Source organism: Brienomyrus brachyistius, chromosome 9, assembly GCF_023856365.1.
Source record: "Brienomyrus brachyistius isolate T26 chromosome 9, BBRACH_0.4, whole genome shotgun sequence".
NCBI classification, from domain to species: domain Eukaryota; kingdom Metazoa; phylum Chordata; class Actinopteri; order Osteoglossiformes; family Mormyridae; genus Brienomyrus; species Brienomyrus brachyistius.
Window position 1 is genome coordinate 23,278,619 of NC_064541.1, and position 15,347 is coordinate 23,293,965.

At 38.2% G+C, this 15,347-nt stretch overlaps 1 protein-coding gene across 1 annotated transcript; it reads left to right on the forward strand.

Moving 5' to 3' along the window:
* The first annotated feature begins 7,780 nt into the window (after nucleotides 1–7,780).
* Nucleotides 7,781–14,844, forward strand: hcst (hematopoietic cell signal transducer). Its single transcript, XM_049024608.1, has 5 exons — nucleotides 7,781–8,082; nucleotides 8,805–8,876; nucleotides 9,546–9,575; nucleotides 9,847–9,984; nucleotides 13,333–14,844. Exons 2-5 carry the CDS (start codon nucleotides 8,834–8,836, stop codon nucleotides 13,374–13,376), a joined length of 255 nt encoding a protein of 84 aa, XP_048880565.1. The 5' UTR covers nucleotides 7,781–8,082; nucleotides 8,805–8,833; the 3' UTR covers nucleotides 13,377–14,844.
* The last annotated feature ends 503 nt before the right edge of the window (nucleotides 14,845–15,347 follow it).

The window sequence follows — 15,347 nt, forward strand, 5'->3', positions numbered from 1 at the left end:
GGTAGCGTATTGTAAAGTGGTACCAAAAAACTATGCAGGCTACGTTTATAAATACCATGTCCGTGGTAAAAATCGCATTTTAATAAAAATGTCAAAATTCTTAATGTTATTGACTCCTACGCCAGTAGATAGTATATTCATCCATCAACCCATCCATCTTGTTCAGTTTCATATCCAGTACAAGGTCGCAGGACAGTAAATACTATATGCAGGGTAAATTAATTACTGAAAATTCAGCTGAACAGTAACATAATAAATAGCCAAACAAACAAATATACACTTTCCTTATTTTAAGGTTTTGATCTAAGGAGGAAAGAACTGGTGTGATGTCATATTATTTAAATAGTAAAACAAAAAATGAAAATGACCAGGAAGTCATAGTTTGTGCCTGACACTCTTATTACCCAAAATAACTAACTATATATTGTTAACTAACTGTTCGTGTTTTGGTGCTGGTCATTCATCATTACCATTTTATATAGGATCATCCATCCATCCATCCATCCATTTTCCAAACCGCTTATCCTACTGGGTGGCGGAGGGTCCGGAGCCTATCCCGGAAGCAATGGGCACGAGTCAAGGAACAACCCAGGATGGGGGCCAGCCCATCGCAGGGCACACTCACACACCATTCACTCACACATGCACACCTACGGGCAATTTAGTAACTCCAATTAGCCTCAGCATGTTTTTGGACTGTGGGGGGGGGGAAACCGGAGTACCTGGAGGAAACCCCACGACGACATGGGGAGAACATGCAAACTCCGCACACATGTGACCCAGGCGGAGACTTGAACTCGGGTCCCAGAGGTGTGAGACAACACTGCTAACCACTGCACCACCATGCCGCCCCTATATATATACTGTATGTATTAGAATCTGCGGGGAGGAACTTCTAAATGTTACAAGCTGTTAGAGAAAATTGAGAATAAACTCATGGCCTCTCTAAGATCTGTTTGGGAGAGAGATTTAGGGGGTTTCTTTTGATGACCAGGACTGGGAAGGAATTTGTGCTTATAGCCACACCTTATCAAGAGACCTATGAGTGGAGTTGTTGCAATTTAAAAAGTACCGCATTGGTACTATTGGACCCCCAAGAGATTGGGTCTGTCAGATTCAGTGTCGTCTTGAAAATCTAAGCAATGTGAGGGCACTTTAATTCATGTATTGTATAGGTATGCCCACAAATGCAGTTATTTTTGAGATTTGTGATTTTTGAGGTTCATGATTATATTTTCATTGCAAAAGGGATACACTTAGATTTGTGCTCTGTATTTTATGTCCTCAGTCATTCTAAGGCCTTGTGGAGGATGTTGGAAGCCTTGGTTGACTGGGTACAAACGGCAATAATGATTGGAAGGCACAGTTTGCTCAGAAGTTGGTAATCATCTGGAATCCCATTCTTTTGGTGAATGGACTGCTGAGTTGGGTGAGGTTACTGCATATGGAAGAATGTCACACGGGATGAGTAATAAGGGGGAAAAAATACATGCATAAGTGGGGCAAATACATTTCAACTGTACTTGCTTAAAAGACACAAGTGAATTAGGAATACACTTTATCTTTTATATTATAATGGCTGTGTACTTTTTTAGCCTTTTGGGATGTACTATTATTTTCCCTCTGCTACTGTGCCTGTATGTGGGCTGGGGGTTTATAAATGCCAGAGTTTTGTAATTGATCTTACTGTAAAACTGATTTTTTTTTTTAAATAGAAAAAATAATTTTAAATTCCGAGTAAAATATATATTAGAATTATTAAGCCTTGCGTGTCATGAAATACTTTTGTAGATTAATATAAATTTTATTGTACTGTAGGCCTCGTGGGGCTTGTCTGGAAGATGACCTAAAGCATATAGCAGGAACAGGAAAACATGGCACTAAAGAGATTAGGAGGTGCCAGGGCTGAAGGGCAGTGGAATCCATTTCACAATGAATAAGACCCCCCCAAGCAGGAGTGTGGCAGGCTGAGGCATTAAACCATCCTGGTTGTCATAATCTTTTAGAATGAATGTAGCCATTCCTATGATTTCCCTTGTTTGTCTAGTCCAGTTGCTCCCTCAGGTCAGACATCTCCTGTGAACATCTCCACCTCAGAACATCCTGGTGCTGTAATCACTGCTACTCCCCATCCATTGCCTTTAGCTGTCTTCACTGGTAAGCCAGAGAGATATTACAGTAATCTGAATAAATGTGAAGGTTTCCTCCGGTAGTGCTCCATGTATGTTTATTATTGTTACTTGACAGAAGACAACAGCTTCTCTCTACAGACTCACCTTTCACCATCCAGCCCACGCTGACATCGCTAGAACCTGAATCCATACAATTATCACAGGAGGAACTCCAGAGACACTTGCAGGTACACAAGTGTCTGCACTGTAGGGGTTCTGGACACCCAAGCCTGCAGTCCCCTGAGAGACAGAGAGTACTTAAGAACCATAGTGAGAGTGTATATCTCATAAAAAGCTTTCAGAGCAATGTGATATTGTGTAATAACCGGCTTCTGTCTATTGTAGTATTGTCACCCTACTTTAATCCTGCATTGCCTTTTTGTCTCAGGAAGATAATAGTTAAATTCCATTGCCCTCTTTCTCTGATCCTAATACTTTGGAATAGGTCAAGGTGGCTACCATTTTTATTAAGATAGATCTGTGCAGTGTCTGTAACTTCATCAGAATATATTTCATATGAAAACTTGTCTCAGTTGCTGTTCCATCAGCTGGCCTCCTTTTCAAGGCTAATAGGCTACAGCCTTCCAGCAACTCAAGAATTGTGGAGGTGGATGATTCAGAAGATTGCAGTTCTTCTTCCTCTGTCTGTTCTTTTCACATAAACATTCCTTTGCAGAAAAGAAACACTATATCAGAGACAGGGGATGTCTAGACATAAAATTGGCACTCAAGGAGTGGAGACAATTGAGATAGTTTTTTCACTGATCAATCGAGCTTACCATGAGACCTACAGAAACATATACAGGTAAGAGCAAGTTTGAGAGTCACATTGCTGGGTCAGCCAGACTACAGTGTTCCAGGACCACTTGGAGTTATGGGCCTTGGTCAAGGGTCTACCAGCCATGGAATTTGAATCAGCAACCTTCCGATCACAGGAATAGAGGCCTAGGCCCTGAGAGTCACACACCTCCCACTCCAGGAACTAATTGATAACCTACCCCTAGATAGAGAAACAAATGAGGGGGCTGTATGGAAATAAAGCTTCACACAGGTAACCTGTGGGCAAGGCCATTTAGAGCTTTATTGTTTAGCAGCAGAATCTTAAATCCATGCAAAACTTAACAGGAAGCCTCTGAAACAACAAGAAGGGACTAATATGCTCACATTTCCAGGTCCTGGCAAAAACTGACTGCAGCATTCTGCACTGACTGCAATCTGTTTATGTAGCCAGAGTTACACCCAGAAGACAACCCATTACAGTAGTCTAGTCAGCATCTTACATGTTACACTGAAACATTTTTACTCCGTCATAGGGAACAATACTGTATTTTAGTGATCGTTTCAAGATAGTGAAGTATATCTTTAAAATCGTTTTAAACTTTAATGTCACTCCTTTTGCATGAGCTCCGCATTCATACTTTGAGCCAATCATAATCAATTTTGTTCTTGTTATCAGACTCACAGACAGTGAGTCATCTCCTGTTATAAGGAAATATTTTGGATATTGTTGGCACAACTCACAGCAACACCACCAACTTATTTGCCAAACACTGGTAGATAACATGTTCTACTCGTAGATAATACTGGTAGATAATATGTTCTACTCGTAGATAATACTGGTAGATAATATGTTCTATTTAACTATAATTTATTTCAGGTAAATTTCATCTCCATTTTTGTTTTATAAATAACGCAGTATTAATAGCAAAAATTTCAAATACCACAATGTAATTTTTTTCAGTATCAAGAAGCCATAGACTACAACTTCCTGGACAAGGCTTTATTCCTCAAATAGAATGATGCTGTTCAAGCAACTTTAAGAGAGTGACATTCAAAAGACCACAAAGGACCATGTGAGGCAGGCTGGACTGGGGCCCCACTCTGGAACCAAGTTTGGAGGGGAGGTCGTGAGGAAGTGCCTGGTGGCCAGACCTCTACCCATGGGACCCAGCGGGGCATAGCCTGAAACAATAACATGGGTCTATCCTCCTGTGGACCCACCACCGGCAGGAGGGGCCATGGTGGTCAGGTGCAATATAGATTGGGTGACAGTCGAAAGCTGGGGCCTTGGTGGACCGATCATCGGTGACCAAATCTGGCCCATGGAATGTAACCTCTCTGTTGGGAAAGGAGCCTAACCTGGTGCAGGAGGCAGAGTAATACTGACTAGATGTGGTGAAGCTCACTGCACTGCACAGCTCGGGCTCTGGAACCAAACTCCTGGAGAGGGGCTAGATCCTGTTCCACTCTGGAGTTGCCTATGGTGATAGGTGCTGGGCAGGTGTGAGTCTACTTATATCTCTCCAGTTTGGTGCCAGTATGTTGGAGTTTACTATAGTTAATGAGAGGGTCGCCTTCCGTCAATTTCATTTTGGGGGACAGACTCTGACTGTTGTCTGTGCTTATAGTATCGAACACTATTTCAGATCTGATCTTCTTGGAGTCTTTGGATGGGGATCTGGAAGGTGCCCCCTCTGGCGACTCTATTATTTAGATGTGGGAAGGCTGTGATTGGGAGGAATGACTTGCCCAATCTGAACCAAAGTGGTGCTCTGTTATTCGACTTCAGTGCTAACCATAGTTTGTCCATAAGGGACATAAGTGTTGGGGATTCTACCCCCCCTGATGCTGGTGAGTGGTGAATTGATCACTGGAGGGCTCAGGTCAGAGAGCACTGACTCATCAGACAGAAATAGGTACTTTACTCCATCGCTGATTAAAATCCCACATACAAGATAGAACACTAAAGGAACAGGAGTACGAGGTGGACTGAACTGAAGATAGATTCTCTATGACAGAATTAAACAAAATAAAGACATTGATGCACGTGCCATTATTACAAGATATATTCAGCACTGAAGTACAAATCACTATAATTAGAGCTACACAATATCTACACACCTATATTCATTAACTTATACAGACATTAACTGACTCATCCATTCATCAGAACATCGGCATAGCTAACACCAGATGCATCCAGTTAGCGAACGCGGGCCGGGTTATATTCACTCGCCAAGCGAACTCGCGGAAAGCGCTTATACAACTTTAACAATCTCCGCTAACACATATAAACATAGTATAGGGAATCGTGTAACATTCGTATAATTAAACATTAAATGCTCACATCAGCAATGACGTCTGCTTCAGCTCGGCGTAATAAAAAGAGACACGGAAAAAATGGCAACCTCCACTTTTACCCGGCAACCTCTAAACTAGTATACGCTGTAATAAAAGCCCCATACAGAAACAATACAGTCCACATTATCTGAGCAAGAGTCCCAAATCGGAAGAATTCAAAACAATAAGGGTGTACTTTAGTGCGCCAGAGCACCCTAGGCCGCAGCTTGATGATCGACTCTGTAATTATATCATCCGTCCGCATGTTTAGGACATTTGGATGACGAAAGGAGCTGAGCTGTCAACGATCGCTACCTAGTGGTGAGTTTTACCAGATGGCGAAGGAAAATGCCAGACAGACCTAAATTTAATTTGATTAGGATGTGCAAAAGAGCAAGCAAAAAAATGTAAGAAAGTTTAACAGCAAACTGGCTGGGGTACCACCCCAGACCACAAGACCTGTACGAAAAAATACAACCCCAAATCAGAAAAAGTTGGGATGGTATATAAAATGAAAATAAAACTGAAAAAAACACTTTGTTAAATTATTTTTCACCTGTATTACATTGAAAACAATACAACAGCTCATTATTTGATGTGTTCATGAATTTTATTGTTTTTCCTCAAAATAAACACATATCCCAATTTTGATTCTTGCAACACATTTCAAAAATAGTTGGGACAGTAAAACATTTACCACTTTTGTAATGTTGCCATTCCTTTTCACAACACTTAAAAGACATTTAGGGACTGAAGACACCAAGTGATGAAGTGTTTCAGGTGTAAGAAGATGCACTGCCACCTGAGGGATCAGAGATCACGGTTATTCAGCTTGGGCTTGCGCCCTTGTCCTTTACGTACTGAAATTCCTCCAGATTCCTTGAATCTTTTATGTTATGCAGTGTTGAATGTGAAATATCCAATTTTCTTCCTATCTTTCTTTGAGGAATATTGTTTTCAAACATTTCAATAATTTTGTCACGTATTTGTTTGCAAACTGGCGATCCTTGGCCCATCTTTGCTCCGAAAGTACTAGACCTTTCTTGGATGCTGCTTTTGTGCCAAATCATAATTACGATCACCTGACATCACCTGCTTCAAATCACATCATTATTTAACCAATTTACCTCATTACTAGCCCTAAATTGCTCCTGTCCCAACTTTTTTTGAAATGTGTTGCAAGAACCAAAATTGGAATACGTGTTTATTTTGAGAAAATAATGTGGTGTTGTATTGTTTTCCATGTAATACAGGTCAAAGATAATTTAAAGTACTGTTTTCAGTTTGATTTTCATTTTACATACCGTCCCAGCTTTTTCTGATTTAGGGTTGTATTAATCACACTACTACATAAACAGGATAGAGTAAATCCAGGACTGTTGCTAGGACCCTAAGACATCCGGGGCTTGCCCTGGTTCAAAAATTGCAAACATAGGTGTTAAAACATCTGAGCTAAACAAATCCTTCAGGCTCATTTAGATTTATTTGGTGCTTCAGCCCCCCAATGCCCCAGCCTAGTGATACCTCTGGGTAAATCTGTATTTTATAGGAAACAAATAAATAAATATTAAATACACATAAGAAGTCTAGACCAAACTGTTTACAGTTATGGCCTTTCAAGTGGATCATTTATTATTTAAAGTTTTACTTGCTGAACTTCAAATATAAACTGATATAACAGTTTAATCAAATTAATAACCCAAAACTATGAATTTGATATAATTTGGGTTATTAGACTCCCAGTCCAATTAATCAACAGAATATCTTTTATGCTGTCTATTTTCTCAGAACATTTCCCCCCGTTTAATATCACAATGCTGCACCATAGTTGATCGAGAAGCGTAGTAGTGCCACCATAAGGCTGATCGAGTGAGTTACCTAATATGAGCAAAAGCTTCGAAACTTAGGATCTTCAAAGCCGGCAACCAAACAATAAACAATACTGCAGTACAAAGTAAGTCCTCCTTCTGCTTTCCCTCAAATGTGCATTATTAGCTGATAAGGTTTCTTATATACCTGGTAGATTCTTTTTGATAGCTGAACCTGGCGTCTCGTTTTAAATCTAAATTAAATAAATGTCAAATAAAACACTATCTCGAGGATGTGTGAGAATTAGGCAATGGAAAAGTCTAATGACATTTTCAAGAGGTTTAACATTTATTTTGAGAGAAATGTTACTTTAACTACACGTTTATAATTTGGGACTTGCTTTTAAAGACAAGACTGAAATAAATCAAACCCATATTCGCTCCTGCGACCCTCGCCAGAATAAGCGTTTAGATGGATGGATGGATGGATGGATGGATGGATGGATGGAGGGTTGGATGGATGATTTCATAATCCTGATTTTGGTCATGACCTAACAAAACGGAAGTTTAACATTCAGACATATCTTTCAGAGTCGGTGATTGACCTTTAGCAGACATGTTCACACATTTCTTCATGAACACGAGCTGGCATTACTGGCTCCATTACCGGTAGGCTAGATCAAACATTTCGCTATTAAGTTTTACATATTAATTTACATATAATCTAAAAAAAAAAAAACCTCAGTTACATATAATAGGCATATCAACAACGTACGACCTTATACTTAAGTATAAGTAACTCATCGGTTTCATTTCCGTCAGAACTGCCTGTTACATATGGTGTTTTTTGACACCTTCGCTGGAAAGTTTATACTTCCTACGCCGACTGCACTAACGGTTGGCAACTTTGGGTCGTAGCAGTGTAGTGTCTTTTTTGTTATACATTTTTTAAATTAGACTCTGTATTAAATTCATATTTTGAGGTAAGTCGTATGGCGGATTACTTTTCATATCCAGTTAAATTATTATGTAATTGGATAACACTTGAGGGGCGCAAATAATGTAGTAGTACACTCTTATTTAATGTGTTGATTAACCAGAAACTATGTGTGAATTACGTACCTATCCCATGTTCGTTCGTCATTAATCATAACGGTTAATGTATGTTATGCACTTATTATATTTGTTCATGATTTGTACTTGAGTAGAAATTGAGCTACTAAGTTACTTGTTTCCTCTGAAGTAAAGCGGTATCCGTAACCGTACAACTAGTACTGTTGCAGTTAGTACTTTTCTTAGAACTATTATTATTACTATTATGATTATTATTATTGTTCTTCTTCTTCTTGTTATGGTAACACTTGACGGTGCACAAATATTATAGTATTATACTATAATACTATTACAGATGTATTAATAAACTACTTATCTCGTGTTAATTCATCATTAATGAATCATGACATCTTTTATCCGAAATAGCAGCTATATTTGTTAATTTCTTGTTCTTAATTTGTACTTCAGTAGTAACTTACTGAGTATTTGTGCCCCGTCAAGTAAAGTGTTAGCATTAGTATTAATCCGACTGTAAATATCATACTGATTGATAAATGGCATCCTGTAATTAGCTACCTTGGTGTGCTTCTAAGTAAACATGTAAGTATTGTTATAGAGTCTAACGGGATTGTTTTACTTGTTCATGTTGAAGGAACGCGGTTTTAAGTGAGCACACAGGAAATGGCAGATATTTTGTTTTTGTTCCCATTCGTGCTTCTTTGTGGTAAGTGATACTTCAATTCACTGTGGTCCAACCGTGTTTCCTACCAACATCAATGTAGTTGTACTATATAGAAATCACCAGATGTGAATCATTAAAAACACACATACAGGGTAAACGAGGTAAAGTCTATACTCCTTTACTACAATGTGATGGTGCTTATCTATATATATATATATATATATATATATATATATATATATATATATATATATATATATATATATATATATATATATATATATATATATATATATAGTATAGAAACAGATTTATGAAATGCAGATTAAAACATTTCTAAACCGTTTCTTTACTTTACTGATACAGCGTTAACACAAAAGATAGCGAGGTTGCTTCAGTGCAGTGCAGTTTTGAATTTTTTGCACACACCTAACCCACACAGGAAAAAGAAACCACAACGCAATTAGTGTGTCTTACAGGAAAAGGGGTTTAATAACTTTTGAAAGTATAGCCTTGCAGCAGAAAACACCATCTGTGTCAAAAATACAGCCGTAATTTGCTTCCTGTGAGTTGTTACATTGTCTTCCATCAGCCATGAACAGCAATCATTTAACATTTTGTCTACCACTATTCCTCTGTGAATTGCATATATTAACTGGTATTTCTTTTTTTTCTCTATTCTCCCCAATAAATCCTTTCACTCCCTTTCAGTGCTAATTAATGTGGTTAAAGGAAGTACGGGTAGGTAAATGGTTTTTCCATATATGTATAAAATAGCTGTCAACAAAAAAAGTGCCTAAAAGTGATTAATTAAAAACTGGACATTCTAGTTAGCATAAAGTAAAAACTATTCTATTGACAATATGGAGTTATACACTGTAGCCTTCCATATTATTATTACTACACACAGTAAAGAGTATTGGGTTAACAAGATTCCAACTTATCTTTCCAGTTGCCAGTAAATAATGAGGTATTTAATGTTTTTTTTTTTTTTAAACAATTCATTATGCAGAACTCGACAATGTCAACTGCTACAGGATTGAGCCGGTCACAATGGTGGGCATCGTTATTGGTGATTTGGCTCTGACTGTGCTGCTGGTCAGTATCGCATATCACTGTGCTAGTCACCGCAGGCGTCAGAAGGAGAAGGGTAAGGCTCAGCTTTTGTACCTGCAGCTTCAGTGTAGTCCAGTTTGTGGCTCTTATTAAATATCACATCCAATCGTGACTGGAATGTAATATCCCACATAGTCCTACAGTACAGCAGTAATCTATTAGCTATCCTACATATATGGTAGAATTATTTAGATTCATTTCATGAAACGTACATGAATGATTTCAGGCCATTAGGCAGTAAAAATTAAAACATTTTAATAAGTATATCTTTATATATACGCACCTCTGGAAAAAAATTGAGACTATTTCATATTTTTTTTTTTTAAACTGCATTTTTAAATCCTGGTTTAATCCAGGTGCGTCTGGTAGAAGGCTACAATGCAGGTTGCTTCCAGGATCAAAATTTCTAAGTCAGCACTACACAAGAAGAAGATGAAACAGAAGACACTGAGAACAACGAAAAAACAGCCAGGTTGAGATCACAAGCAATTTTCTAATGGCAGAGATGACCTTATCTGACAGTTTTGTCATGAATCATAGGATGACATCAAGTGACCTTCAAAAGGAGTGGGACACATTAAGTGCAGATGTGAAGTGCACTGCTAGCACAGTTCATATCAGGCTCCTAGAAGTAAGACTGAAATCCCAAAAAGCAGAGACCTTTCATTAATGAGAAAGGGGACTGAACCAGGCTGCAGTTTGCAAAAAAAAGGGATATTTTACACAGACACATTCCTGTAAACTGAGAAATGAGTGAAACAAAAAATTGTGTTGTGCTATCTTATTTTTTTCCAGAGTTATATATTTATTCCCTCTGTATTCCCAGCAATTCTAGACAATTTCAAATGGGGGTGGGGGGGCAGACTGGGGCCAATTGGTCTCCTTGGGGGGCCGGATGCATTTGATCTTAATGTCCTCCAAACATTACTTACATTAAATTACCAGCAAGACAATTTTGAAAACTGATGATATTTATGCTTTGCATTCACATTTTACTGTTTTTACAAATATGTAACTAACTCTGATTTCTTGCTTCCACAAGCTTGATTATTTTTTTCTGTTTAACTTTACTTTTCACCAATTGAAGCGAATTGACCACTTGGCACCCCCATGTTAAGAATCCATCAAGAAAATGTGCTTACGTTCGTGTTTTGCCTATTCACAGCGCACAAAATTTTAGCCCACATATATAAAGGTAAATAATAATAATAATAATAGTACATTTATTTCCAACCCAAGTAGCATACAAATGTACGGGGGGCGGACGTGGGGAATGCGTCCCCCCTCCCTACACTAGAACTGGAATGGTCAATGCTCTCAAAAGCAAAACTAAGATTTCTCTCTGGGTATAATTTTCCTTGCGATTCTGAATAGGATAAGCGGTTACATAATCCATATCTGCCTGGAGCTACTTTCTGGAACAAAGAATTAAAATTGGGATTTTACTTGTTTTAAAGGATTTTTAAGTAGTTCAGTGGTCACATTGTTTTTTCCCCCAGTTAATATAATCAGTTATACTTTGAAGGAGTACCATAAAGTCATTAGAGGATACCTTAGCCAAAGTTAATGGCTCTGTTTGTTAAGCCAGGGTTCTAAAATGGAAGCAAATTTAACTTTTGTTGTTGTCTGTGAGCTTTGAGTAGAACTCTTGTATAAATCAGTCCTGTTACAGGAATGAGACGACTCCCAAAACAGGAATGGTTTAACAGGGCACTGCCATTTTTTCCTCCTCATCTTTTCTGACTGTTTTTTCACTAGTTTGCATTTGGCTACGGTCAGTGTCACTACTGGTAGGATGAGGCGATACCTGGACCCTACAGAGGTTGCACAGGTAGTCCAACTCCTCCAGGATGGACATATCAATACGTGCCATTGCCAGAAGGTTTGCTGTGTTTCCACGCACAGTTATGGAGCTTCAGTGGATGGGGGAGATTCCAGAAGTCAGGCAGTTACTATAGGAGAGCCGGACAAGGCCGTAGAAGGTCCTTAACCCTGGATATCTGCTGCTCCTTTGTGCAAGGAGGAACAGGATAAGCACTGCCAGAGGCCAACAAAATGACCTCCAGCAGGCCACTGGTGGTGTTTGTCATCCAATATTTTTCTTGGCCATTCTTTACTTTCTTTAAGTAATTTAAGGTGCCCCAAACTTTGGACTAGCATATATATGTAAATGGTAAAGAATGGCCATTAAAGAAACACCACCTATGCAGTGAAAAGAGGCTTATCAAAGAACCATTTTTCCAGGGATCACAGTAGAACATCTTTAGACATTCTATGACTTAAAGACAAGGCTTTTTTATGACTGTTACCCCCTAGCACTGCTGGAGTCTCCAACCATTTCACCCCAAATCACCCCCACAAGGTTAAGGTCAGGTAATTATGCATGGTAGCTTTCATTCATCTTCCTTATTCTTCAAAAGGTTCTGACAGGGTATTTACATGGAGTTTATCAAAAAATGCTAAAATGGAGGATGGTCAAAAACTTTGATTGGCACTATAGTCACGTGACTTTCGGACCAATCACAGTGATTAACTGAGATAACGGGGGAATCCCCAGTGGCCCGCATGAAAATTTAATCTTAATACTTACTCATTGATTCTGTGTGGGGTGTATGAGTGAATCTGACTGTGGATCAGAAATAAATATTGTATTTATTCATCACTTGTTTGATGTTAATTCAAATATTGGCATTCTGTTTAGGGTGCACCTCAGCCTTACATCCTATGCTGCCTGGAAAAGGCCCCAGAACCCATAGTGACCCTGATCAGGATGAACAGTTATAAGATGGATGGGTGCTATTAATTTGCTATTAACATTTGTTTCATTCAGCTGTGACTAACAAAGCTGTATTTATTCTGGGTCTGCCTACAGTTTCTGTAGGCAGAAATTTTAGCTGAGCTAAAATTAGGAGATCCTCAAAATTCATCTCAAAGGCAATGACTGCATGCAATTTCTCTAAGCAGCGTTTTAGGGACTGTAGACATCCATTGTAAGCATGAATGATAAGGCACCATACAAATAAACTAACATTTTTCTTGATTTTTTTGTTTCACACATTTAACATAATTGCTGTTAGCATAGACAACCAAAACACAAAATACACTGACTTCATCATTGACCATGGAGAGGAATTCTTCTGAAACCTTTGAATTATAATGTTTTGTAATAATCTGGAATTAGCCTAATAATAATTTGCTATTAATCAGCATTGCTAACACTCCGTACTTAATTGCTGACACTTTGTCAGGTTGTTCATCAATTGATTATATTGATATATGTGAGATTAATCCAAAACGTCTTTCATATATGTATTAAGATAAAACAAAAATAATTTCAGTTAAGTAATATTCTAAGGAGACCTTTGTGTGTTTCTCTCAACAGCGGACAAAGTCTACATGAATGTGAGGGCCAACTGCAAAGTCTGAGAAATCCTAACACCAGTTCTCTGCACTGTTATTATTAATGAAGCCTTATCTTTTGAGGATACTAATTTGGCCTTTTTAAATTATATAACATTATATAACATTACATTCAATAAATTGTTGGTTTGTGCTGTATTATTACAGTTTTTTGAAATGTTAAAATAGTAAATCATTCTTGGAACCAAACTGTAAATTGCCAAAACTAATTTTTTGAATCAATCACTAATTTGGCAAAACTGCAAAAAGAGTTCACCTAGTTAGACAAAATTTGCAGATCTCAGTCATCCTTTTTTTCCATTTATCAAAACACATTTCGTGCCATGGTTCACTTTAATGCAAAATGGAAAACACATATTGAGTGGATATAATACAAGTACATTGCATATTATTTACCAGTAAGACTACAGTAAATTAGCAATTCTCATTTCAAAATGTCCAAATGATCCCTGCAACAGTAGAGCAGCTCAGATTTGGTTGAACCTGTTGCCCTGCCTCCCTGCTGCCCATCCCATGGTGGACAACATGGTGAACCGCAGTCGCTCTGATTTCACCAGTTATTGTGTTCCTAACTCCCTTTCCTCTTCCACGTCCTCTCCATCTTCCCCATTGTACGCCTTATCTTCTTACATACTTCTACACCTCCTCAACTTACTTCTTCACTTCCTTCACCTCCTTATCTTCCTTTAGTTCTTACCCCTCTTACTCTTTGTCCAACGTCGGCCTCCATTGCTGCCCAAACCAAACATTCACTATTTATAATGCTCAAGGTCTGACTTCAGTGAACTCATTTAAAAGTGCTTTCACATGTGTCAAAGTAGAAGGGCAATTGGCAAAATAGTGTAAGAATATAGAGACCAATGTTCATAGTCTTTCTAGAAATGTGTTATAAAATTGCAAACTGAGTGTAAAGCAGGGAAAGAGCATTCAGTTTGGCACACTTGATATATGCACCAGCTGCACCTGTTATTGGTTTCAGCGATAGTGCTTGAAGAATCACTGTTGTGTTTAAGCATTCAGAAAAAAACTTTTAATAACAAACATTATAATAACAAACATTATAATCAATGTAGTTTTAAAATTAAGTTTTTTGTTTACCTTTTTGAGAAAAAGATGGAATATTTCAGCAAATGTGCTTTAGCAATTCAAAAATTGTAATGTATGGTTTCTGTGCTGTTACATGGCATCATTTGATCTACACTAAGTATCTATAACAGAAATGTATGGCTAAGGCCCATCTCAGGAGGAAGAGTCACACATCGCTCTGGTACTGAAGACTTTTACCTGCCCCATCTTTCTTGCGTAAGGTTTATATTACTTTGCTTTGGTTCTTTTTGTCCCTGATGTACTGCATCCAGTTCTCTACTATTTATTTCTACTGCAATGACATTTTTTATTGATCGCTGCCCTTTCTTATCCCCTTTGTTCCTGTCTAATAACTTCATCCACACAATAAATTATCCTACTATTCCCAGTCCTCGTGTTATGTGTCTCCTTGATGGTCAGGTGATTTGCAGAGAAGTGTTACAGAAATAAAATCATTATGCATTATTGTTAATGCATTATTGATAAGGTCTTATTCAAAAATGCACTTGTAGTGAGTGCACAAAATAAGCCAGCTCTTTCTTTGCAGAGAAAAGGTAAAAATTGTGATCCCTGATTGAGCTCACTGAGTAAATTCAGTCAGTGTCGGTTTAGGACCTTACCAACTCCTTGCCGACAAACCAGCAAGGAATATTGGCGAACAAGTTACTTGTTGCCTGATAGATGAAATCACATTGAATGAGTATGACAGCAGCCACCTGGGATTTTTTGGGGGTAAAGCCCAATGGAGTCCACACACACACACATACACGCACACACACACACACCTGCATATCCAGATGCACACTTAATATTCACTTAAACACACACAAACAGTTCAGTTCAATAAGCTTTTACAGAAGTTCATAGAAGTATTGTTAAATTTTAGTGTCT

Coding starts and splice junctions, on each gene's coding strand:
- hcst (XM_049024608.1), top strand. CDS start 8,834: ATGGCAGATATTTTGTTTTTGTTCCCATTCGTGCTTCTTTGTG. Junction 9,576..9,846: donor TGTGGTTAAAGGAAGTACGG/GTAGGTAAATGG, acceptor TTCATTATGCAG/AACTCGACAATGTCAACTGC. Junction 9,985..13,332: donor CAGGCGTCAGAAGGAGAAGG/GTAAGGCTCAGC, acceptor TTCTCTCAACAG/CGGACAAAGTCTACATGAAT.